Source organism: Magnolia sinica, chromosome 15, assembly GCF_029962835.1.
Source record: "Magnolia sinica isolate HGM2019 chromosome 15, MsV1, whole genome shotgun sequence".
NCBI classification, from domain to species: Eukaryota; Viridiplantae; Streptophyta; class Magnoliopsida; order Magnoliales; family Magnoliaceae; genus Magnolia; species Magnolia sinica.
The window spans coordinates 10,481,061-10,507,245 of record NC_080587.1 but is presented as its reverse complement, the minus strand read 5'-3'; the positions used below and the strand labels follow the sequence as shown (position 1 = coordinate 10,507,245).

At 39.7% G+C, this 26,185-nt stretch overlaps 2 protein-coding genes across 3 annotated transcripts; one reads left to right on the top strand and one right to left on the bottom strand.

The window, feature by feature from the left end:
* Positions 1-591: 591 nt before the first annotated feature.
* On the top strand, positions 592-11,017 carry LOC131227972 (uncharacterized). 2 transcript variants are annotated; one of them, XM_058223784.1, is made up of 2 exons: positions 592-759; positions 8,181-11,017. In XM_058223784.1, the coding sequence occupies exons 1-2, from the start codon at positions 753-755 to the stop codon at positions 10,292-10,294; spliced, it is 2,121 nt and encodes a 706-aa protein (XP_058079767.1). In that variant the 5' UTR covers positions 592-752; the 3' UTR covers positions 10,295-11,017. The 2 variants fall into 2 exon arrangements, with proteins under 2 accessions (XP_058079767.1, XP_058079766.1); XM_058223783.1 differs by lacking the exon at positions 592-759 and adding an exon at positions 4,960-5,454.
* Positions 11,018-13,731: 2,714 nt separating this feature from the next.
* LOC131227973 (probable aquaporin SIP2-1) lies at positions 13,732-19,497 on the bottom strand. Its single transcript, XM_058223786.1, has 3 exons — positions 19,181-19,497; positions 15,496-15,756; positions 13,732-14,292 (listed from the first exon to the last, which is right to left on the bottom strand). The coding sequence occupies exons 1-3, from the start codon at positions 19,463-19,465 to the stop codon at positions 14,113-14,115; spliced, it is 726 nt and encodes a 241-aa protein (XP_058079769.1). The 5' UTR covers positions 19,466-19,497; the 3' UTR covers positions 13,732-14,112.
* Positions 19,498-26,185: the final 6,688 nt, after the last annotated feature.

Sequence of the window (26,185 nt, the reverse complement as noted above, 5' to 3'; positions counted from 1 at the left end):
GAGCTAGGGACGGGCGGGGGTAGTACGCAATCCGCGTCCTAGCGTGCAGGGCCACGGATTGCCTGCGGCGCCGGATTCCTGGATTCCTGCATACCTAAGCTAAGTGGGGCCCATTGTGATGTATGTCTTATATCCACTCCGTCCATCTGTTTTGCCGGTTCATTTAAGTACAACAGCCCAAACACTAGATGGATCGAAAAATCAAGTGGACCACCCCCACAGTAAACAGTGGGCGTCTTTATCACGACAGGAAAGTTTCAACGGTATACGTGTTTGTTTCCTTTGTTTCCTGTGATGTGGTCCACTTGAACTATGGATCCGCCTCATTTTGGATTCCTATCCTAAATTGAGCTGGCGAAACGGATGGACGGATTGGATATAATAAATACACTAATGTGAGCCCCACAGAGCTTAGGCCTGTATGAATCCCGTGCAGCCCGGGTGTAGGGAATCCACGACGTCCAGCATGCAGCCGGCTGTAGTGTAAACTATCCGATAATCTCGCCAATCTATTGCGATAAAACTCGAAACGATAAAATGACGATATAAAAGCCGAATCGATATAATACTTGAAAATCTCAGTTGCAGTGAGCTGAGAAAAGACGAGGACGGAATAAAAAGGCCGAGTATTTTCGTTGTTTACGTCTCGAAGACGCTGCAAAAGAAGAAGAAAATCTTCAGAAGGCGAGCGAATGTTTTTCACTCTCGGGAGACGATCAACGGCTGCAGAAAAACCCTAAAAAAATCCCCAAATGGAAGGTATTAAAACCCCCAAAACCCTAATCGTAATCTCTCTCTCTCACTCTCTCTCTCTCTCTGGGATTTGATTTGACTTGATTCGATTCGGATTTCGGTCGCGGATTTGCTGGGGAAGCTTGAATATTTGCATCTCAGATTTCCTGTCTCTTTCTATTTTTGACATCTTTGAATTCAATTTTCCTTTTTATATTCTGATTTAGCGAGATTTGGTTTGGATTCTGATCGGTTTCGATTTGGAAAGTTTTCGGATTTGGATTTTTAGAACCCTAGAATTTGATTTTTTGGGGAATTTCTGATGGGAATTGGAAGTTAGGGTTTTTGGGTTGTTTGGTGACTTACAGGTTTCTTCTTATTATTATCATTCATTGCTTTGTATTTGATTTCTGTTTTCATTTATTGTTTTTAAGATCTTCGACGAATTTCATTTTATTTATTTTTGGCCTTTTGGAGGATGTAACTTCTACCCCTCCACAAGGGTAATTTAGTCGTAAGTTCTGTCTGTGAGTGTGTTTCATGATCTTTTGATTGACCAAATTACCCTTGTTGGGTTGAAGTTGAAGTAACAATATTAGGAGGGTACGAATAGCAAATTCCAATTTTTTTTGTTTGTTTATTGGGTTGAAGATGATTTATTACCAGATAGCCACTGATTTACACTCCCACTAAATTACAATTCTATTGCCAAAAGTAGAAAAAAAGGGTGGTCCACTGAAGTGAGGCCGCCGGCGGATTTTCATCAAACATGCCTTGCTCAGGTGGACTGATCAGCTCAAGCTTTTGGATTGCTTCTTGGAGGTCTAGTTTGATTTATTATTTATTATTTATTATTTGTTGTTGTTATTATTATTATTATTATTTTGGGACTAGTTTTGCTTTGGAAGATTGGAATTAGCCTGGGAATGTTAAATTTGGAAAACCCAATTCTGTTTTTCCCTTCATTTTATTGGATATTATGATGGGATTGGAAGCTTAGGCTAGCATGAAGAGCATCATGAAACGTTTGTTGGCTAAATCGCATAATCTGATTCAAATTATTAGTGTGTAGATCTAGTTTGACTTTTATTTTGGATTAATTTTGAAATTAAGCTTGGAAATGTTAGATTTTGGAAATCCAGTTCTGTTTTTTTTTTTATTTCCTTTCTCTTTTTCCGTCTTTTTATTGAAAATTCTGATGACATTGAAGCTTAGGTTAGCATGAAGAGCTTAATGGTGCATTTGTAGGCTAAATTGCACAATCTGGTTCGAATTATTAGCTCGGAGATCTCACCTTCAAAAAGAAGTAGTAGAAGAACCTCGGAGATCTAGTTTGATTTTTATTTGGATTAGTTTTGCTTCGGAAGATAGGAATTATATTGGAAATGTTATATTTTGAGAACACAGTTCTGCTTTTCTTTTTCTTTCTTTTCTCCTTGTTTTATTGGACATTCTGATGGGATTAGAAGTATAGATTAGCATGTTCCTGCCACATTTGTAGGCTAAATCGCATAATCTGATTTAAATTATTAGCTTGGAGATCACCTTTCAAAAAAAGAAAAGAAAATTGCTTGGAGATCCAAATATGAATTTTGTTTGGATAAGTTATGCTTTGGTAGATTGGAATTAGCTCGGAAATGTTAGATTTCAAAAACCCAATTCTCTTTTCCTTTGTTGTACTGGAATTCTGATGAGATTGGAAGCTTAGGCTAGCATGAAGAGCTTCGTGGTGCTTTTGTAGGCTAAAGTGCATAATCCAATTCAAAATATTAGCTCAGAAATCTAGATTCAATTTTATTTGGATCAGTTTTTCATTGGAAGCTAAATTGCATAATCCGATTCGAATTATAAGCTCGGAGATCTAGATTCAATTTTATTCAGATTAATTTTTGTTTGGAAGGTTGGAATTAGCTCACAAATGTTAGATTTTGAAAAACCAATTCCATTTTTTGTCCTTTTTTCTTCATTGAAATTCTGATGGGATTGGAACTTAGGTTAGCATGAAGAGCTTCATGGCGCATTTGTGGGCTAAAGCTCACAATCTGATTCCAAATACTAGAAATGTCCAAGCGGTGATGGAAACAATTTCTTTCATTAGAACTATCAAATCCCAAATTGCAATTCCAGGAGTTCAGTTTTGAACTGAAAGGATCCCTGTTGCAATTTGGGGGCTAGTCTGTCACAATGGAGTGGGGCTAACAGTCTAGCCTTGCTACTTTGTTCAATTGAATTTAGTGCAGTTCTTTTCAGTTGAGCATACAAATGGAGCTCAGTTGCTGCACTTGAGTTGATATTCACTAAACAGTCTGTATTGCATCTAAGCAACTTTTTATTTTAGAAGTCTGTTTGCATAAATTTGTTATCTCCATTTGGAGATAGATTTCGATTCATTCTTCCTGCAATCCCTTTCAATTATACATCCAAATGCAGCCCAGCTAATGCATTTCAGTTGGTACTTACTAAGGAATTTTTTTAGTTGCTTTGGATCATTTTTGTACGTCTATTTGCAGATGCTTTTGGGATCTCCATTTGCTGATGGATTTTGATTTAATAGCCTAAGTTGTTTAATATGGGACTGGTTCTTTAAGATTTGATTGAATTCAGTTTTTCCTTCATACCCTAGATGTTTTGAAAGCCGGGACCTTGTAACCTCTAGATTTTGAGTTTTGGGGAATTCTGGTTGGACTGGAAGCTACAGTTGGGGTGGATAGTTTGAGCTGTCAAATTTCTGTAGATATTATGTGAATCATTTGAACTTTCCTTTTATTTTACTTATTAATCGAATTTATTTTCTAAGCTTTTTTTTTTTTTTTTTAAATTTTTTGTTTGATTCTTTTTATGCCATATGTGTCTGATTCTGTAATTTCTTGTTATTGGATTTCCTTCAGAAATCTGGAATTAGGTTGGAAGGGAAGGATTTTGCAAACCCTACGGCCTTTTTTTTTCTTTCTTTTTCTGAAAATTTGATGGGATTGAATGCTAGGGTTAGGATTTTCCCTGTTTTGGTTTCTGTATGCAATTGCTTATCTGTATCACATTCTAGAGAACTTTGTTTGCAAGGCCTCCGCTGTGTGAATTAAGGGAGATCGGTCTATTTGAGTTGTTTTGTGGAGGGGTATGTTTGACTTTTAGGTTTTTGAGAACTGACTTGATGAGTGGTTTGGTGCCAGGTAAAATAATAAATAACATGTGAAAATTGTAATTTAAATTATTGCGCCATTCAAAAAAAGAAGTGCAGAGGACTGCTGGTTGGGGTACTTGAGACTGAAGGACAGATTCCCAAATATATATCGCCTTGCTGTCATTAACGATGCTCCTATCGCCAGTTTTTATTCCCTATCCAATGCAGGTATTGTTTGGGACATTCCCTGTCGCAGGAATCTTAACGAAAGGGAGGTCAATGAATATGCTGGGTTACTTGGGTGCCTCTCTAGTGTTAATCCGACCCAGATGGAGCAAGACAGAATTATCTGGAAAAGGGACAAAAATTCTCGATTCTAGGTCGAATCTCTGTATGCAGCAATTGCCCCAGCTCCTTCTTACTTTTCTTTCGCCTCTCCTTTCATTTGTAAGTACCCTGTTCCCCCCAAGTTCGTCTGCTTCTCATGGCTGGCGTCTAAAAACCGGATTCTAACGATTGACAACTTGAAAAGAAAGGCATGCAGCTTCCAAATATCTGTCTCTGCCGTATGGATAACGAGGAATCTGTCGACCATCTCCTAGTTCACTGTCCGTTTATATCCCAGATTTGGGCAGATTTTTGGTCTAGATTTAATGTCAGCGGGTGTGTGCCGGCCTCTGCTAGTCAGCTGCTGTCTCTCTGGCACGGCTGTAAGCTGGGGAAAATCAGATCGCGTGTTTGGAGAATGGCTTTCATAGCAATCTGGTGGGCGGTCTGGAGTGAGAGGAACAACAGATGCTTCAACAACTCTCAGTCTTCGGCCGAAGTAGTGGGATCCAGGGTGAAGAATTTAATTTTTGAATGGGCTGCTAATATCTCTTCCCTCAAGGATTTCAATTTTATGTTCCTAGGACAGTAGTCTGTTTCTCTCTCTCTCTCTCTCTCTCTCTCTCTCTCTCTTTTTCTTCCTTTTCTGCCATCTCGGCAGTCACTGTCTCTTTTTTTTTTCCTCCTTCAATGAAAGCCGTTACTTTTTTTTTTTTTTAAAAAGAAGTGCAGAGAAGGTGACCAACTGACAAAATTTTGGACACAAATACTAATTTTATCATCTGTTAGAAGAGTTATTCTGTTTGCAATTCATCATGGCTGTGGAATACTTTCAAAGCTGCTAAAATAAAGATATGTAGTAGAAAGACCCTTGAGGGACTTTCCTGGAGCACATATTCAATAAAATCATGAAATAAATAATTCCAGAACTAGGATATTGAAGGGAAACACTGGGAGTTTTTGTGAGAAATTCCATGCCTCATTCTTGTTGAAGATATGACGAAATGTTGTTAGTTAGGATCGGACCAGCAAGAAATGGAATCTGCAAAGGAGTACTCTCCACAGTATCTAGTTCCAACTCCCTTGTTTCTTGCTTTTGTTTTCCCACCATTTTCTCTTCCTTTTGTGCGGATCATGAAGTTTGTTTGTTAGCTTTTAGGTCCAATTTGGTTGAAAGGCAGGAACATGCAATGTTTCTGATGTATGATGGATGAGAAAGAAGAAAAAAAGGAAGAGAAGATTGGATTTTTTCACAAACCACACAACTCGAAGAGGTTGATTTTTTAAGGATTTTCTTCCTCTGAAAGAGAATATCTTTTCCCAAAATTTATACTTTTTTTATTTAGTCTTCATCAACATAATTGTTAATTCATGCATACCTCTCAAAAAAATGTTAATTCATACATATGCCTCAGATGTCTTATATAGACCAAAATACAAAAGATAAAGATCCAAGAGATTACAAATATGGACTTCACTAAATTTAGACCTAAATCATGTCCCAAGGATTGACATTTAAATTTCAAATTCGAAAAGGGTAACAAGAAGTAAAAAAAATTTAAATCTTAAAAGATAATCCTAAAATAGAAAACTGAGAATGACTTGGTGTGATTCTCCTAAATATTCTCCATGCATAAATCACCCAAAATAGTAACTGCTAATGATGTAATGATAAACGAGATCCTATTAAAAATCTCCAAAATATTTATTGAATAAAGACTCCTAAGAATATCCGAGAATGGAAATACTAATGACTTAAAAAGAGATAAGATCCTCCTAATGATCCCCCAAAATCTTTACTAAATAAATTCTCCAAAGAATCAATCCACAACCACACATGGGATCCATATCTACTTAAAAACTCTAAACACAACCCTATGCATGAAACCCATCAAATGGGCGGTAGTATCCACAAATTGGGTGTCTGGGATCCACATCTTCATCACGTGCTTCTTGTGATCGTTCTCAATTGCATTAATTTCCACCACCTCCCTAATAACTAATGTTCTTTTCTCTGCACTATACCTCCAAGATCAGGGACAAGTGAGCATTTGCTGACATACCCTCTTCACTTTCTTGCCATAATAAAATCTGGAAAGTTAAAGAAACTTAATATACCACGTTATTTACCTTTACCAAACTCACTCTTGCTTAAGGGAAAGGATTATGGAGTTTATAATGTTTTGATTTGTCTGTGCATGCAGTATGCAGATGGTTAAAAGTTATTAAAAGCAATAGGAAGTGGAAGCAGAAAACAAGAAGATATTTATTTGTTTTTAAAGCTATATTAGAACATTAGGCCTATAGGAAGTCATGAGATTTTGAAGCAAGAGTTGCATACTTAGTAAAATACTGTGAAACTATGGGCCATTATTTAGAAAAGCGAAGCTAACTTGGGTGTAGACTTCAGATTACTAAATTCGCTGAGGCTCCGTTTTGTTAACCAAAAACCTCATGTAGATTTGATACAAACAACATAGAATAAAATGGCATAAGAGAAGGGAAAACGTTGGAAGCAGCAAAAGGGAGAAGATAATGATCAAGAGAGGAAAGATTGAAGTTAGAGTGAGATACCAGTAGGAGAAGAAAAGAGTTCGATCTGCTAAATCTGATTCGCCCAGGGCCCTTGAGGCACTCGACTACTAGCTAGGGGATTTAGGGGTGGAGTCTCATGCTCTTCCTCGTCCCCCTCATTCAAACACAGGAGATGCCAGATGCCGATATCTTTCTTATCATCGGAAAGGCTCAGGTTAGGTCGCGTTGGAATAATCACATGTATTTGGGTCGGGTTAGGTAGGGTCAGGTCATGTTAGGATGGGTTTGGTCAGCTTGTCTCGGGTCCAATATAGAGAAATTTTGGTTGAGTTCAGTTTAGGTACCTTGGGTTGGAATTTGAGTTGGATCCTCTTGAGGTTAGGTTGGGCTTGGGTTAATCCTCAACCAGACCTAATCCGCCCGAGTTGCACTCCTAATTGGCACAGTTTGTTCTAAAACTAGGGTTGCAGTAGGCCTAGTCCACGTCCAACCCATGAACTAAGGATATTAGGCCAAACGCAGTGTAGCCAGTAAGCTGTGGGAATTGGGCTTTGGCTAACATGGGTTCATGAGTCAAATAGTCATTGTCAAATGAGTTCACTGATCTGGGCATACTGGGAGGTGTTTGCAGCATCACATTCTGGAAGTTTCTTCTTCTTCTTCTATTTTTCGTTATTTTTACATTTCACACTTTCCATTTTACCACTTTCTTGAACATGCTTCAATATTGCTTGTTAAGCGATCAAGAACAGGACCTGAACTACATATCTCATGCTCTTTAAGTTTCTGAGTTTATCTGAACTGCTTAGTATATCGCTTTCATTCTCTTTTACTGAGCTTTGCTAAGCCCACGTGCGTGCACAGGGAAGCTCATGCACGCACCAACACATGTTCCAGCATCGTATACAGGTATAATATCTAAGCCATCCATCCGGTGGATTTGACCGTGCGGATATTCTTATGTGGAAATAAATCTGGTCGATTTAGAAGGTGGGTCACGATTAGAAGCAGTTGATGGGTAAAAAGACTTCAGCCAAGTCTTCGTCAGCCATATATATGTTTCATAGACTGTGAACCACATGATGAGTAGACCAACCTGATTCTTGAGAAAGAGTGTCTACATAGTGGCCACCGCTCTAATGATTGGATTGGATCACTTGCCAATTTGCCAACCTGGCAAACATGTGGCGTGTACATGAGCTGCCTTGTAAGTGAGTGGGCTGAGCAAAGCTCCTCTTTAACTATATAAATGTCCTTTCTTCCTGTGCTTCCGTTGTCATGTTTACAGTTTTAGACTTGTGTTTCTATGCATTTGGGAACTCATGAACTGTGTTGAAGAGAAGCTGCGTGTTCCATTCCTAATGGAATTTTTCCATTATGTTTTGATCTGTAAGATTTTAAAAAAGAGTTGCTAGTTGCTATTTCATAAACTTCATGCATTATTAACAGTTCCTGTTCTTGACAGGGGGATCCCCTGATCGTGTATCGGTAGGATCTGGAGCAAAAAGGTCTAGTGTATCATCAGGGGGCAGGGCTCATGTTTCATCATCTCCTAACCGTAAAGAGTTCTTCAAGAAATTTGAGGACAGCGAAATTTTGACAGCAAAACTTGAAGAATGGTTTGCAGAAATATCAGAAAATTCAGCATGTAAAAACCCCGCCTTTGATGTTCCATTTGAGTTGACAGAACTTCAAAAATTCGATTATGCATTGGAAGGCGTCTCCTTTGAGCAGCTGATACGGATGCCTAGTGCAGTTTATGCCTCGACCTCAGATGCTGTCGAAGCAACTGCATTTCTCGCCATCGAAGATTTCCTACATGCGAGTGTGAAGGGCTTGTGGGAGACATTTTGGGGTCAGGATGGGCCTATGCCTTTCTCTGTTGCCTGCTTACACAATCATAATTCTGTTTCAAAATTCTATTCCGCTGAGAAGGCGATTGCAAGTGGGAAGCTTGGGGGGCTCTGTGCGACCGCTATAATGTTGAAAAAGAGCCGCCAACACTCGCATGGGAAATGGGACCAGATTCTTGAATTGGCACTGTTGAGGCCCGATGTAGGGAGCCTTTCAATGGAGAGCGACCGGCGACCTTCTCTTTCTGTCCTCGGGGAAGCTCTGTTCTTCGCAGTCCGTATACTACTATCGAGAAGCCTCAGCAGATCTAGCGTTCTTCAGAATTCCAACTGCGTTTTTGTGCTAGTTGTTGATTCTCAGTATGGCGGGGTGGTAAAAGTTGAAGGAGATGTGAATAAATTGGAGCTTGATGTGAATAATGTGTATGACTGTGCTGCCGAATGGGTTAAAAATCATTCCCAAATTACAGTCTCTCCCGTCGATCGAATCTGGAACAAGCTCGGGAATGCCAACTGGGGAGATATTGGAGCTCTGCAGGTTCTTCTAGCGACCTTCCATTGCATCGTTCAATTATCTGGAATGCCGAAGCTTACGGTCGAAGATTTAGCTTCTGACCACAGCATCCGTCTCCAAAACCGGAGAACTGAGAGGCAGTTGATGGACACTCGAGCGAACGGAAATGGTTTGTTCCGATTCCAGCAGCGCAGTCATTCTCCTGAAATTGTTGAAGTACAGGAAGAATCCATCAAGATCGAGCCAGAAGAGACACTAAGGATGGAGGTAGGATCAGTTCTATGGCTCGAGGATTCAAACTGGCAAAAGGGTTTTCAGATCAATGAAGTTCTGACTGACGGAGAGCTTCAGATTTACAGTGCAACATCTGTGGAAGAACCCGGAAAAGCTCTAATGCTGTACATTGGATCTCATCCTTCTCATCTGGAACCGGCTTGGGAGGATATGAGCCTATGGTATCAGGTCCAGAGGCAGACTAAAATCCTAACTGTAATGAAACAGAGGGGTCTTTTTAGCAAGTATCTTCCTCAGTTAGTCGCATCCGGCAGGATAATTCACCCTGGTCAGTGTCGGAAACCTAGCTCGAAAAGCAACTGTGACCATCCATGGTGTGGGACCCCAGTCCTTGTTACCTCTCCGGTTGGAGAATCAGTGGCTGATATGGTGAGGGATGGACTATTTGGGTCGGATGAGGCTCTCAAGTGTTGCCATGACTGCTTAACTGCTCTGTCAACTGCTGCCAGTGCTGGAATCCGACATGGTGACATCCGCCCAGAGAACGTGATCCGCGTGAGCTCTAGCACAAAGTATCCATACTATGTTGTTATTGGCTGGGGGCATGCCGTTTTGGAAGACAGGGATCGACCGGCTATGAACCTTCATTTCTCTTCGACCTATGCCCTTCAGGAAGGGAAGCTGTGCTCGGCATCAGATGCAGAGAGCCTGATCTACATGCTGTACTTTTCCACAGGTGGGGCTTTTCCAGATTTGGATTCGGTTGAGGGTGCATTGCAGTGGAGGGAAATGTCGTGGTCGAGAAGGGTAATTCAGCAGAAGCTCGGGGACATCTCAGCCGTGCTGAAAGCCTTTGCCGATTACGTAGATAGCCTTTGTGGGACACCATATCCAATGGATTACGAGATATGGTTGAGAAGGCTGAGGAAGAGTATTCGGGGTGAAGACCATGGGAAGGAAATCGACACTTCAGGTTAGAATAGCATCTGGGATATCATAATTGTTGCTCAGCATCGGGTCCAGTCGCTCGGATTTTCTACAGATCTCTGGTCAATAATGTTTGATGAGGTGGGCTGTCGGATTTTCTCAAGAAATTCTTAAACTGATTCTGGGGAGATCTACAATTTTCAGTAACCCTCTGGAGCACATGGGACATTATACTTTTCCAGTTTCTTGAGCTGCAGGCCATTCATCTGATTTTCTCCAGCAATCAGCAGGTCATTATAGAGTTCCTCAATACTCTGGAGCATCCGGGACGTCTTTCCATTTTCTGCTGGTGTTCTTGTAGCATGTGCAATCTGATTTTAATAGTTAGTCAGATCAGCGCTGAAGATGGCCACATGGAGCTGGGTCCTACATAGAATACAGGCCACCACCATCTGTCTTCACATTTGTGGCTGGACCATTGGACACTTCTGATGGTCCGTGGGGTACTTGATTGGATTCCTTCAGATCTTGAACATCATCAGTTTCCCAGATTGAAAAGGCCCCAGGTTGAAGTGAGTTGTTCTAATTATCATTATTATTATTGTTTGTCATTATTTTTTTAATGTAAAAATGTGAGCCGTTTTTTATTGGTTGGTATAAAATTGTTTGAAATTTGATATTCACAGATCCATGGGCCCTCTGCAGCATTGGGGCCGCTACATTCTGTAAATGGGTTTTATTTTGAGTTTTATTTGTTTATAGTTTTGTTTTGGATTTGGTTTGTTTGAAGCCTGCAACTATATGATTCTTGAGCTGACCATCTGCCCTGGATCCTTGGGTTTTCTGTTTTTGTTGATGATCATGATTTTGGGTATGAAGGGCCCCACCATGGATGGGCTGTGCCCCAAAAATCCCCAGATTGGTAGAACCTAGCCAGTCCCAACCATGGTCCAGCAATTCAATTTGTACGGGCTCTATCTCTGGCCTTCTCTCGGTTCCATTTGTATTTATTACTAACCAATATTGGGTGGGGTAGTCCCATCAAATAAATGTTTTTTTATGGTTCATCAGATCAATGGTCTAGGCTAGCCTGCAAAGCCCTCTGCTCCTGCTTGTACCAATTAAGGACGTGGGGATAATACTTGTCTCCTTGTGTCCATTTAATTTCTCATTGGAAGCACATGTAGTGTTATCTTCTTCTTTTCTTCATCATCTTCTCCAGTCATACAATTCCATGTTTACTGGTGGCTTGGATGGGTTGTGAATTTCTTGAAGATCGACAATGGCAATTTCCAAACCATCTTTGATGGTCATTGTTGCGGAGATTGACAACGTCGTATACACTATAGGCTGCATTTTGTTTGCACGAGCATTGTTCCAAGTATCTTCGATATTATGATAATATCACCAATATTATCCATTCCTCCAGCTCGGTGATACCGATAACATTGGTAATATCAGAAGTTCCAGGTATCAGTGATATACTTAATATCAGAAATTCCAGGTATCAGCGATATACTTAGCGATATATTGCTAATATTTTTTACTGTATAAATTCCAGGTGTTGCTTGTATCAATGTCGCCAATGTATTGTCAATATTTTCGACTATAAATTTCAGGTGTTGCTTGTATCGCCAGTGTATTAGCGATATTTCAATAAAATCACCAATATATTGATATCATAAAAAATTTATTTAATAAAAATTGTTTGGATGGATGAATGGATGGGATGGTTGGATAGATATATGGGATGAATAGATGATTTGATGGGATGGATGGTTGGATGGATGGGATGAATGAATGGTTGGAATCGTTGGATGGATAGGATGAATGAATAGTTGGATGGGATGGATGTATTGGATCATCAGGCAATGCATGTGTATTGTGTTTATAAGCCTATTTATGCATGGATGTATGATGTATGAATGGATTATGCATGTTTATTTGCTGGTTAATTGGTTTAATGATATGTAAGTGATTGTTGTGCCAATATAGAGCACCCACTTTTAGGCTTCACTGAATGTAGACTTATTATGTTTTGTTTTTTTCTTAAATACACAAATACATATATTTTAGCATATCTAGAAGTTCCACTAAGAAATTCTATTGTCTTCCTCATATTTCTCCAATGTTTCCCTGGATTTTCGGAAATCAATTATATCAATATTGTTTCCACATCTCCAGCCTGCAAAACTTATAGCTGTGCCAATACTTGGAACACCACAAGAGTGAATTGATTTAGCGAGGAAATGACAAACGTTTAAAATAGCGGTTGGACTCAGATCGACTCATTCATTCTCAAGCCGTGTTGGGACAGACCAAATCAGGGCGTACTGGGGCGACTAGCTGTATCGAAATGGATCAGGTAGTACTGAATCCGAGTCAACTTGTACATATCGTCAGCTGGGGCTGTCTTAAAACCATAGGCTGTTTCTTTGAGTATTCATAAGGGGGATGGATGGGTCCAGCTGCAGTTGCATTCCTTCAGGTCTTCCTTGAATATAAGGTATTGCAAATTTGCAAAGCAAAGGCCCTCAAATAGGCCTGGCAATGGGTTGGGTTGACCCGGCGGTGCAGTTACGCTTCGATCCAGATCTGGGCCCACATGGAATCCGTAAATCTAGGTCCTGAGATTTGGATTTTGTTCAGATCATTCTGCCTAGATCTAACCTGTTTACGCCTCTAGAGAATCAACAAGTTGGAACCTGTGGACTCAGTCCAACTTTTTCAGGACTGTACCCAGAGCTGGGTCCAGCGAGCCAGATCCAAATCTCAAGGTCCACTTAAAAAACTGGACGAGTTGGGGTTGAACCCGACCCAACCCACGAAGCCATTGGGGACCCAAGTTCTCTCACTGCTGCAGAGATTTTTGGTGCATGGAACACTCACATAAGGGCTCATTCAAACTGGATGCATCTTAGCAGCCACTCAACCCGGAACTGGCAATGTGCATAGGACCCTGACCATGGGGCCCACCTTGATGTATTCCATTTTTCTAGCTTATTTTAGGGCATGGTCCCAAAAATGAAGCAGATGCAAATTTCGGGTCGACCACATCACAGGAAACAGTGGTAATTGACCATTAAAAACTTTGTGGGCCACAAGTTTTGGATGAAGCGGATATTTGTGTTTTCCATTCATTTGTGTGACCTTATCAACAGGTTGGATGGCAAATAAACATACATCACCGTTGACCCTAGCAAGTTCTTAATGGTGGGCATTCAATGACCATTGTTTCTTGTGGTGTGGTCCACCTGAGATTTGTATCTGCTTCATTTTTTGGGACCATGTACTAAAATAAGATGGCGTGGATGTACAATGCATACATCGAGGTGGGCCCTATGGTCAGGGTCCCACCCACATCCGGTTCTGGGTCGCAGCTAAGTAGTGTTCATTCAAACTATGGTTGGAGCACAGAACTGACCCACTTGAGAGAGAGAGAGAGAGAGAGAGAGAGAGAGAGAGATTCCTTGAAAGAATATCAGTCATGAAAAATGAGAATTCACATCCATTGCTGAAAGAGTAATTACAGGATCACCAACTTGATGATTTGAGCAGTATACTCAGGTTTCAAGTTAACAACTGATTAATTGGGGCCCATGGTTCGGTAATCTAGACCATTGGAATGTTGAATCCACCCTAGATGGATGACCCCAACAATTTCTTTAAACGAACATTTGGATCTTAGGCTCAAAAGATCCCCAATAGTGGTAGCTAGGATACTCCAATCTCGGAGATTTTCATGGCATGTGGCCTATCCATGGTGGAACACATCAGACCAATGGTCTGGATCACATGAACATGGGTCCCAGTCATGAAAACACAAGCATACATTTGAGGATCCTGCAATTACTCACGCTGAAATTCCTTTAGTCTGATTTGGTCTTGGCAACCTTCTCCTCTTCCAGCTGTTTCTGCTTCTTGTGGGGCTGAACAAGCAACTTGAATGTCCACACAGCCAAAAGAGTCGCCTCCACCGGTGCAAGCCAGTATACAAACAAATGCTCCTTTGTTATGTGGTCCCCACGAGCGAATGCCCATCCCATGGCCTGCCAAACACGTCCGATGAATGGATTAGAATCATCCTTTCTTTTTCTTCTAAATAGATGATCATAAGTGTAGGTAATGATCCTAATTTGCACCCTACTATGGTGCAAATGAGTTGTATTCGACATATGGACAATCACATCACTGATCTTGACCGTCGATTCAGTCCAACCTGCTATTATTGTTCAACCGAATCAACATGATAGTCACCAGGCATCCATAATCATCCAACCAGTAGTTTTACAAAATGGACAGTCAACTTAAGTTCAAATAGAAGTGATGCAATTAGAGCTGGGCACGTCTCAACTCGGCAAACTCAACTCATCCGACTCGTTTAGATCTGACACGATCCGAACCGAGTAGGTGAGTCCATCCAAACCGAGTTGACTTCGTCCAATCCGAACTCAAACCGAGTCGAGTTCAAGTCACCCAGTAACTTGACTTGACTCGACCCGAAATCCAACTCGGAACTGACTCGACTCGATCCAAAGCTTGACTTGTACATATATATTTTCAAAAAACTCAGATCTGACGTTTCATATCTGAGATGCCATGTAGCTGATGGAGAGCATCTAGGTTTTGAGTTGTGATTTCAGCCCGTGGATACCCGCTGCACCCAACCCGACTTGGTACTTGTGACCAAGTCAGACTCAGTTCAGATTAGTCCAGGCTAGACCCAGATTCTCGGATCGGGTCAGGCATGCTGGACTCGGTACCGAGTCGGGTTGAGTTCAGGTCGGGCCTATTTCAAAACTGGATCAAGTCGGGTCTACCCTAATTCGGTCCGACTCAACTCGATGCCTAGCTCTAGATGCAATCATCAAATCTCTCAAGAATTACATTGATCTAACAATCCAAGCCATCTGATTGCTGGCCAGGAAAATAGACAGTTATGACTAACAAGCCATTGATCAGATGTTTAGGATCATCAAATCAGTATAATTTTTGGATGGTTTCCATGAAAATTGGGCAAGAGTGGATGGACGGTGAAGATTGATGTTTTAAACTCTCCACATGTCCACTACAACTCATTTACTGCACATTCATGTGACGAAAAACCAGTACAAAAATTCGCCAGGCTTTTCACAAATAATAGTAGTCAGATTGCGTTTCATAACAGAAAATAGCAGCCACTCGATAACATCTGAAACTAGAGAAATCAATGGCTTGGATTTGACAAAAGAGGAGTGGCACAAAATACTTACAGAGGCAGGGTTCATGCATCCACCAGTCAAATCCGAACCTAGTATATGGAGAGAGAGTTTTGAGACGCTCGTAATCCATGTTTTGATGAAGAAACTGCTGGGATTGCTCTTTGCAAGCCCACGTGAAAGGATCACGATCGCGAATGTGAGTAGTCCTTCCGTCAACGCTCCCCAATGGATATCGATATTCAGACGTGGCCCGTGTCCTACTTCAGGAAAGGTTTCTTTGATGAGCTTCACTCCAATTATAGATCCAATTACCTGAAATGAATCAAATTTCAATTTAGGAAAATGTTGTTTTTCTTGTTAAACTTCGACACAGATCAAACTGTGATATACCTTTCTAAAATATTGCGGGCTGTTTGGATATAGCCCAAATCACCATTGAATTGAATATCCATGGCGAAGCAGGTTGACAACCATCCAAACACCTGTTTGAGGTGGAAAGGATTTCAATTCCATTCCAAATGAGGTTCTTACCTTTCTTTATCAGACACTCCCCCAATTTAGTAGTCCTCCCCATGAAGGGAAAATGGTCAACAAGCTATGTTTTCGTTGACCTGCTCTTTTGGGAGTGAGCTTTTTAGCACCTATTTCATCAGGTGCTTTCAAAACGATGATTCGGGTGGATTTCCAAAAAGATTGCAAAACCCTCATTTTGGATTGAAATGAGGGTTTCGTCTACAAAAAAAAAACCATTTTGACCATGCGTCCAAATGGGTCCTACATCAATACCAACAAGGAGCTAATATACTGCTTTGGTTCGATTTTTTTCTAAAATGATCGACACAAGTTAGTCGAAAGGAAACAACAAAAATTCAAATGTCAATCAACAAATCCCAATGCCAAAACCAAAAAAAGAAAACCAATGTGAATGGAAGTGAACAAAAACACAATTTAAGTGACAATCAACAAAAATCCAACTCCAATCATCAATAAAACAAACCCAAGTCAACCAACATTAGATCGAATATCACGGCAAAGTGAGTTGACTACTGTTCAAACACCTGTTTGGGGAAAGGGTGCAATACTGCCCCAAATTGATATCCAGATCAACTTCAACTTAGGATGGAAAAACAGGTGGGGAGTGTCCCATCCTCCCCAAAAAAGTGCTAATGAAGAATGGCATACATGCTTTGCTACCAGATTTTTTTTTTTTTGAAAATGGACAATGTGAGAGTTGGTAGTTGAAAGGAAACAGCAGCATAGACTCAGATGTTAATCTAGAAACCTAATTTGAATAGAAATCGACAAAAACACAATCGGATGCCAATCGACAAAAATCCAACTCAATCATCAAGAACACAAACCCAAATCAAACATCAACCAACTAAATCAACTTCAAGTATCAAACACCAAAAATAATTCAAATAAATAAATAAATAAAATCAGACAACATAAACAAACATAATTCATATATGAACTAGAGAAACCTAATCCAATAATCAACCAACAAAAAAAAAAAAACCAATTCATATATCACTCATTAGAAAAACTCAATTCAAATCGCCCCCAATTTCCTATTATAATAATTATAATTTAAAAAAATAAAAAATAAAAACAACAACAAAGAAACCATTTCATATGGGGATGAAAGTTCCCCAATTCCACTATCAACAAATGAACAGATCATAGATTTGCGAATTCCACATCTGCTGGAGCTCTGCCCATCCAAACACAAGCACACACACCGATATAGAACAGACATCCTTGATTGGATCTTTCCATCAGGTGGGCTACAGAGTAAGATCTTCTGGCCTAAAAGTCAGGCCATTTCATACCTCAGGTGGGCCACGGCATACGGAACAAATGAATGACTAGAAATTCCTGTTTTAACTGTCAGTTTGAACATTGTAAAGTGAAATGGTCATGATTATTGAGGCAGAAGATGTAAGCATTATTTCCAACTGGATAGAAAGCTCAAATCTCACACACAGGCTCCAAATTGGCATGTGCACCTGCTTATGGAATTAGCAAACCAACAAACCAAGCAGAATTTAAATGTCAATCAAACAAATTCATCTCAAATATCAATCAATGCAAACCTCACTCATCCATTCACTTTATTTATTACATGGGCCATGGCACCTGCAAAGCACGTAGAGAGAGTAGGGGACTAGAGAGAGAGAGAGAAAAAAAAAAAGAGAGATGGAACGTAAGGGTGCAGCTACAAGCATGTACTCGTTTCCATGGTCGATGACCCATCTCCACTTTTTCCAGTGTTGTGGTCCACTTGATTTTTAGATCTATACGTTTTTGGGCTGATGTCCTAACATGAGCCGGCAAAACAGACATAAAGAGTGGACGTCACACGGCCATCATGGTGGGCCCCATTAAGCCTTTGTTACACATGCTCCCTAGTACATGTCCTAGATGTAGGCTGCACACAAAGAGGAGACATGGAGCGTGCTACTCACATGAATGAATAGAGAGGAAGGAGACCACTGCTCTCTCTCTCTCTCTCTCTCTCTCTCTCTCTCTCTATATATATATATATATATATATATATATATATATATATATATATATAGTATAGATGGTGATCTAAATGACTAAATCCAAATGTGTATATAAACAAAAGAAGCAAAATTCAAATAAAACCATGAAATGCAAACCCAATTCAGATCTCAGTTGATGCAGACAAACCCAAGTATAATCTCAATAAGGACACAAATGCAGTACTTCTTTTTGGCAGGCAAAACACAACTGATGGACAAAACAAACCCAATTCGGATTTCAAATGAACAAAACAAAAACAATGCTATTTTTCTTTTTTCTGTTTGTTGTGGAGATATCCATTTGGCATGGTTTGATGACCCGCCCAAGTCGTGTCCCGCTCACATGTATCCGGCTCCACCGAGTCAACTCGGTTTCGGTGGTGAACAGGTTGGCCAGTACTACGAATCACCCTCCAATTCTTATTTTATTTTATTTTTGAAAGCACAAATCACCCTCCAATTCACGCCCAACTCGAACAAGTCAGGTCGAAATACCCCCAATTCGGCCGACTCGTGACTCGAATTGAACCTGGATGAGTCAGGGACAAGTCACCAAGTTAAGAAAAGACAAAAGAGAGAGAGAGAGAGAGAGAGAGAGAGAGATTTCAAATACAAAAATAAAATAAAAATTCCTTTTTCTTTTAGTGGGGAAAGTTCATTTCACTTATAAACATAAAAGCTAGGCCAAATATCAATCAACAAAACAAACACAATTAGTTTCATTTGTTTTATCTTTTTATGGGCAAAATCCAGGTCATATGTAAGAACAAGCAGACCCAATTTGAATCTCAATCAAACTTGAAAAGCCCAAATCCATAATTGAAAAAAAAAAAATTTAAGGAAAAAAAGAAGAAGACCAAAACCAATCCAAACAAAACCCAATTCACATACTAATCAACACAAACACATAACAAACCTCAATCCAAACAAAACCCAATTCAATCTCAATCCAAAACCCAGTTCAAAAAACAAAATTAGTTAAGTCCAATTGCTATCAAACACAACTAAAACATTCAATTCTCAATCAAAACAAAAACCCAATTGGTTTTTTTTTTTTGGTTGAAGAAAACAAAAAAAAAAAAAAAGAAAAAAGAAAAAAAAGCAAAACAAACCAGACCCTATCCACCAAAAAAAAAAGAGTCAGCCAAACACAATCCAAACAGAATCCAATCCAAAAACAAGCTCACCTGAGCAGGAATTCTCCCACCCACAGCCAACAGGAACCCACCCAAGCTCCCAGAGACAGCACCAGACAAGACAGTGAGAGGGTTGTAGGCCCCACCTCCACTGACCTTCCCCAGCCACGCAAAGAAGAACATGATCAGGATAGAGAGGGACCCCTTGATCATCTCTCCATTGGGTTGAGATCCTAAGCCCAGTGTCTTGTAGACAAAGATCCTGTTCAGAGCTCCTGACCACACCCACATGAATGAGATGATGAAGTCTGCCAAGATAACTGGAATCCTGACCATTGAGATTCTCTCTCTCTCTCTCTCTCTCTCTCTCTCTCTTCCTCTCTTCCATTTATGACACGCATTGACCTGTTTAAGACTCCAGCACCATTTTGAAAATGGTGGTGACTCACTCTCCTCACATGTGGCCAGAATTTACAGCTATCCAAACCATCCAAATTGTGGAACCCATCGTGGATGGATCATATATTTAAAATCACACTGATCAAGAAATCATAACCATCGAAATATTGAATATTCAAATTAAAAGAAAATTGAGAAATTATGTTATTTTCTCATAAAATTATTCTCTGTGATCAAATTTTTAGTCTTTTCAGATATTTGGACGGTCTGGATTTCCTTAAAACAATTATATGTACGCATTTTTAAGAGTTTCCATCATTTTTAAATGATGTAGAACTAACATATAAGTCCCTTTGTAGGTAAGTTTGGGAGAAATTTCCGACTGTACGACCCATTTAGGGGCCATTTCCGAGACGAAGCCCACCTCATTTTACCTTCCGAGAATAAGCCCCAGCTGTACGGACGCTTTCCCAAAGGTCGGAAATGCCCCTGCTTTTTTCCTTCAAGCGGATCGGCTGGTGCTCGAAGACGAGCGCTGACGCTCCTCGAACTCCGAGTGGTACGAACGGTTCAAAAGATATCAACGTTACGTGGGCCCACAGTTATGTATTTATTATATCCACAACGTTCATCCATATTTCGAGATCATTTCGGAGCATTATCCAAAAAAAAAAAAAATCATATCCAAAGATCAACTGAACCACACCTCAAAGAGCAGCAGAAAATTGATTTTCACCGTTGAAACTTTTGTAGGGCCCACCATAACATTTATTTTTCATCCAATCTATTCATAAGGTCACAAAGACATGGATGAAGAGGAAAAACAAATTTCATAATGATCCATAACTTCTGTGACCCCTAAAAGGGTTTCAATGGTAGAAGTTCAATCCTCCAAAGCCTTTTACAGTGTGATCCATTTGATAGCTAGATCTGTCTTATTTTTCTTCTCAAGCCTTAATACGAGTTTTTCAAATAGATGGACGGTTTGGATATAACTCATACCTCATAATTGGACCCACAAAAAGTGGTGGGGATGCAAAAATTTTAAAAAATAATAATAATAAATAATAAAAACTAGGAACCTATGGCTACGGGGTTTTCTATACCTACGGATTATAACCGTAGCTATAGCCATAGCCCCTGACATTTCGGTACATCTTTTTATATGTATTGAAGGTCTTTCAATATGTATCGAAGGTCTTTCAATTAATCGAAAAAGGTCCAGAACTATCAGCGAGTTTGCCTAAAAAATCCTGCAATTTTCGATATATATCGAAGCGTATTCAATGTGTATCGAAGGTATTTTCCATATGGCTACGGATTATAACCGCAGCTAAGACTGTAGTCCGTAAAAATCTATGCAATTTTTTTTTTTCTTTTTTTAAAAAAAAATTTTTACATGGAGAAATTTATTCTACCTACAATTTTCTTTAATACATATTTATATAAATGTGTATATATAAGCATATAAAAAATTTTTCTCCCTTTTTTTCATTTCTTTCTTTATTCATTTAACAAGAATATCTTCTAAACCAAAATTAGTTACTCGACGTACCCTATATGATTTTGAGATAGGAGAAGCTACTTTAGCTAACCAACCTGGTTATTTTTCAAGATTCCATCAGGTCGATGGTTGAAAATCCATTTCATTTACTTCATGGTCAATTTCAATCAGTTCGCAGTCAATTTCGTTCATTTCATTTACTTCGCAATCAATTCCATGCATTTCATGGTCAATCCCAGCGATTCCGTTTTGATTCATGGTCATTTTCATGCATTTTATGGTCAATTGCCTTCACTTCACGGTCATTTTCACGCATTTTACGGCCAATTCGCCTCACTTTAGGGTCATTTTCATGCATTTCACAGTCATTTCCAGCGATTCTGTTTAGATTCACGGTCATTTCCATGCACTTCACGGTCAATTCTCCTCACTTCACGGTCATTTCCATGCATTTCACCGTCAATTCGCTTCACTTCACGGTCATTTTCATGCATTTCATGGTCATTTTCGGCAATTCAGTTTAGATTCACGATCATTTTCATGCACTTCACGGTCAATTCTCTTCACTTTACGGTCATTTCCATGCACTTCACGGTCATTTCCGTGCATTTCACTGTCATTCCCGGCAATTCCGTGTTCATTCATGGTCAATTCGACGCACTTCACGGTCAGTTCACTTCACTTCACAGCCATTTCCACGCACTTGGCAGTCAATTCACTTAACTTCACCGTCATTTCCATGCATTTGACGGTCATTCCCGGCGATTCCGTGTTCATTCACGGTCAATTCGACGCACTTCATGGTCAGTTCACTTCACTTCACGGCCATTTCCACGCACTTCGCAGTCAATTCACTTCACTTCACCGTCATTTCCATGCATTTCATGGTCATTCCCGCACGATTCCGTGTTCATTCAAGGTCATTTCGACGCACTTCACGATTAATTCACTTCACTTCACGGCCATTTCCACGCACTTGACTATGAAATGCATGAAATTGATCGCGAAGTAAATGAAATAAATAAAATTGATCGCAAACTGATTGAAATTGTTTACGAAGTGAATGAAATGGATTTTCAACCATTGACCTGATGGAATCTTGGAAAATAACAAGGTTAGTTGGTTAAAGTAGCTTCTCCTACTCCCAAATCATATATGGTATGTCAAGTAACTAATTTTGGTTTAGATGATATTCTTGTTAAATAAATAAAGAAAGAAATGAAAAAAAGAGGGAAAAATTTTTTATATGCTTATATATACATATTTATATAAATATGTATTAGTGAAAATTGTAGGTAGAATAAAGTTCTCCATGTAAAATAAAAATAAAAATGCATAGACTTTTATGGTCTACAGTTATAACTACGGTTATAATCCGTAGCTATAGCTTCGATACATATCGAATACACTTCGATATGTATCGAAAATTGCAGGATTTTTTATGCAAACTCGCTGGACAGTTCTAGACCTTTTTGGATCATATCGGAAGACCTTCAATACATCGAAGTACATATCAAAAGGCCTTCTATACAAAACAAAGGACATATTGAAAAAGCATGGGCTGTGGTAATGGCTACGGTTATAATCCGTAGCCATAGGTTTCAGGCTTCCCTTTTTTCCCTGTTGTAATCCCCACCATCTTTGTGGGTCCTTTTATGAGGTATGTGTTATATCCAAACCATCCATCTATTTCGCGAAATCGTATTAAGTCTTAAGATGAAAAGTAAGACAGATTTAGCTATCAAGTGGACCACACTGTAAAAGACAATAGAGGTTTGAACGTCTACCGTTGAAACCCTTTTAGGGGTCGCAGAAGTTTTGGATTATTATGAAATTTGTTTTTAGGGGTATTTGTGACCTTATGAATAGATTGGATGGAAAATAAATGTTACGGTGGGCCCTACAAAATTTTTTAAGGTGAAAATCAATTTTTCTGCTGCTCTTTGTGGTGTGGTCCAGTTGATCTTTGGGTATGATTTTTTTTTTTTGATAATGCACCCAAATGATCTCGAAATATGGATGAACGTTGTGCATGGGCACATGTAACTTTGATATCTTTTGAATCGTTCGTACAACTCGGAGTTCGAGGAGCGTCAGCGGCCGATCCTCTTGGGGAAGGAAAAGCAGGGGCATTTTCGACCTTTGGGAAGTCGTCCGTACAGCTGGGGCTTATACTTGGAAGGTAAAATGAGGTGGGTTTCTTCTCGGAAATGATGTAGATCTAACATATAAGTCCTTTTTTAGGTAAGTTTGGCCGCTGCCGGAATCCCCTAACCCAGAGAAAAACTTTGATACTCTGGCGGAATGTGATGCACGATCCTTGCAATTGCATACGTGGCATGCAGGTAATTTAAATTTACCGTCCAATTGTGGGACCCAGATTAGATGAAGGGTAAACCCACGAGTTTACGCTTATATGATTAACTGACTATCCGATTGTTGGGACATTCATTGGACGGTTAAAAATTAAAATATCCAATGGTCGAATTTAGACAAACAGGTCTCCATGAATCTATGATTGTCCCACCAAAATATATTTTAGGAGCTATGACTTATTGAATGCGGGTTTCAATTTAATCGGTTTTAATTGAGGTAATATATGCTAGATGTAGAATTTTTGAATGCCTGAGTATCAAAATTCATACGCTACCAGAGTATCTATACTCCCCCAAGAATTTAGCGTAGCGGGATCCCTGGAGGGAATATACTCTGGTAGATGTGAACCATCCATACACAAGTAAACATTCGATGTACACGTGGCATGATTTTTAAACAATCTAGAATGTTCACATAGTGGTCCCATTATATATTTTTGATAGAAATAAATTATGTTTTGCTGAACTGTATAAAACTGTGATAAGTTGATATTTTCCATTCTTTCTAACCTCGACCGTCCATTTTCAGCCATCCATATGACGGTTACAAATCCAACGGATATGATCACTGATCACATGATTGTGAAGTTAATCCATAATAGGAAAATTTTGACAGTTTATATTTTTTATTTCAAGTTTAACATGCTTTTGTGCACATGTATGAATAACTCCGCTAGTGTATCGTAGGACTCCATATTCGACATTCGGGTAATTTTTTAATATATACCTAAATGTACCACCCATATTTTTTTATTCGACTCGAATAAACCTTACCTTATCAAACTAGACTTATACCCGTACTAACGAATAAGGTTGTACATTAGTTAAGTTAGCTCGAAAAACTCACTCGACTCGGCTCGACTTAGCTCAGATTGGCTCGGCTTGAAAGGCCGACTCAAGGCGAGTCAAGCTTGTTTACTAAAGCTCGAGTTGAGTTCAAGACAAGTTCAATCATGGTGTATTTTAACTTGACTCGACTTGAAGCTCAAGCTCGAGCTCAACTCGACTCGAGTAATATATTTTAATAATATTATATATATATAAGTTTTTTTTTTAAAAAAAAGTTAAAACTTAAAAGTTTTTACTAAAAAATCCTACCCATCCCCATTCCCTCTTTTTCTTTCCCTTACCCTATCAAGGCAAACTCGATTCAACTCGAGATAAACTCAACTCGACTCGAACCACTAGCTCGACTCGAACTCAACTCGAAAGCTTTGGCAAACAAGCCAAGCTTCAATGTTCAGCTCGAGGGCGAGCTCGAACTCGAGTATAACATAAATGAGTCAAGCCGAGCTTAGCCCACCTCGACTCGACTCGGCTTGATATATAGCCCTACTGACGAACCCATAAAGACGAAAATACTCCTACTTTTTCCAGCTACTTTACCCTAAAAACGATGGGTATTTTTGTCCAAAACTCTCTTTCCTGTACCCTAAAAATCTACTTTGGTAACCAAAATTTTTAGGCGTCGAAAGAAAAAAAAAAAAGGCACAAGAGGGAAGAGTCTACCGTGCTAATTTTTTCCCGGACATTCTAATGTCCTTTACATGTGTCAGACAAATACGAAATCTGAACTGATCATACGATGGGACCGACCTTTAATTTGATGGACAATGTCTAAATATTCAATACAACCGAGTGATCATAGCTCTTGGATTAGGAGAATATTTTAAGAAAAAAAATGGACGACTATGAATATTATTCAAGTGATTTCGGTTAATTTAAAATTTAAAAATCAAGCCCGCCAATGTGAAGTGGTTAGCTAGTGTGAAGTGGGGCCCACAAGGGATATGAGATGTGGGCCTGGATATGAGATAAAAGAATTTGTTTGGCGTGGTCTATCAATTTGAGTTTTTAGAGCAAGTGATTAGCAAAGGCATATTATCACCGACTAATTATGTTGCCCCTTGTTTTCTAAACACTTTTGAACATGGATTGTTAGCATTATGGGACACACATGACATTGTCCAATCAAGAACTGAAATGAACGGCTTGGATTAAAATGAGCATAAGGTGGGGTGCACATAGTCACGGTGAGTATAATTGCTATTTACATCCCAAGAGTACCATCAAAGTGTTGTATTTGCTCCTGAGGATATACATCGAGCCGAGTCAAGTCGAGGTGGGCCAAGCTTGGCTTGGCTTGTTCGTGCTCTTCTCGAGTTCGAGCTCGACCTCGAGCTTACTATTGAAGCTTGGCTTGTTTGCCAAAACTTTCGAGTCGAGTTCGTGGCGAGCTAGTGGATCGAGTCGAAGCAAGCTTACCTCGAGTTGAGTCGAGCTTGCTCCCAACCTGACCCAACCCCCAACCCGCACCTAACTTAACCCTGCAACCTGACCCAACGGACCCAACCCCCAAATCAAATATTTAATTAATAATATACACATATAAATAATATTAGATAGAGTCATAGAGGGTACCTTGCTGTTGGTGGTGAGAGAGCGAGAGAGAGGAGCTCGAGCGTGACGGGTTAGGTAAGGAAGGGAAAGGGTAAGAGAGGGATGGATGGGTAGGGTTTATGTTTTCTTTAAATTAATTTTTTTACACACACACACACACACACACACACACACACACACACACACACACACATATATATATTTGGGTCGAGCTGATCTCGAGCTTCGAGTCAAACTCCACTATGCTTGAACTTGACTTGTTTTCAAAACGAGTTGTGTCATATAAAGCTTGGCTCGCCTTGAGTCGTCGTTCGAGTCGAGTCAAGTCAAGCTAGATCGAGCTAAGCTGAGCGAGCTTATCGAGCTAACTTGGCTTGT

Coding starts and splice junctions, on each gene's coding strand:
- LOC131227972 (XM_058223783.1), top strand. CDS start 5,391: ATGAGAAAGAAGAAAAAAAGGAAGAGAAGATTGGATTTTTTCACAAAC. Junction 5,455..8,180: donor AAACCACACAACTCGAAGAG/GTTGATTTTTTA, acceptor TGTTCTTGACAG/GGGGATCCCCTGATCGTGTA.
- LOC131227973 (XM_058223786.1), bottom strand. CDS start 19,465: ATGGTCAGGATTCCAGTTATCTTGGCAGACTTCATCATCTCATTCATG. Junction 15,757..19,180: donor GTGGGAGAATTCCTGCTCAG/GTGAGCTTGTTT, acceptor GATTCATTTCAG/GTAATTGGATCTATAATTGG. Junction 14,293..15,495: donor GATGCATGAACCCTGCCTCT/GTAAGTATTTTG, acceptor CGTGTTTGGCAG/GCCATGGGATGGGCATTCGC.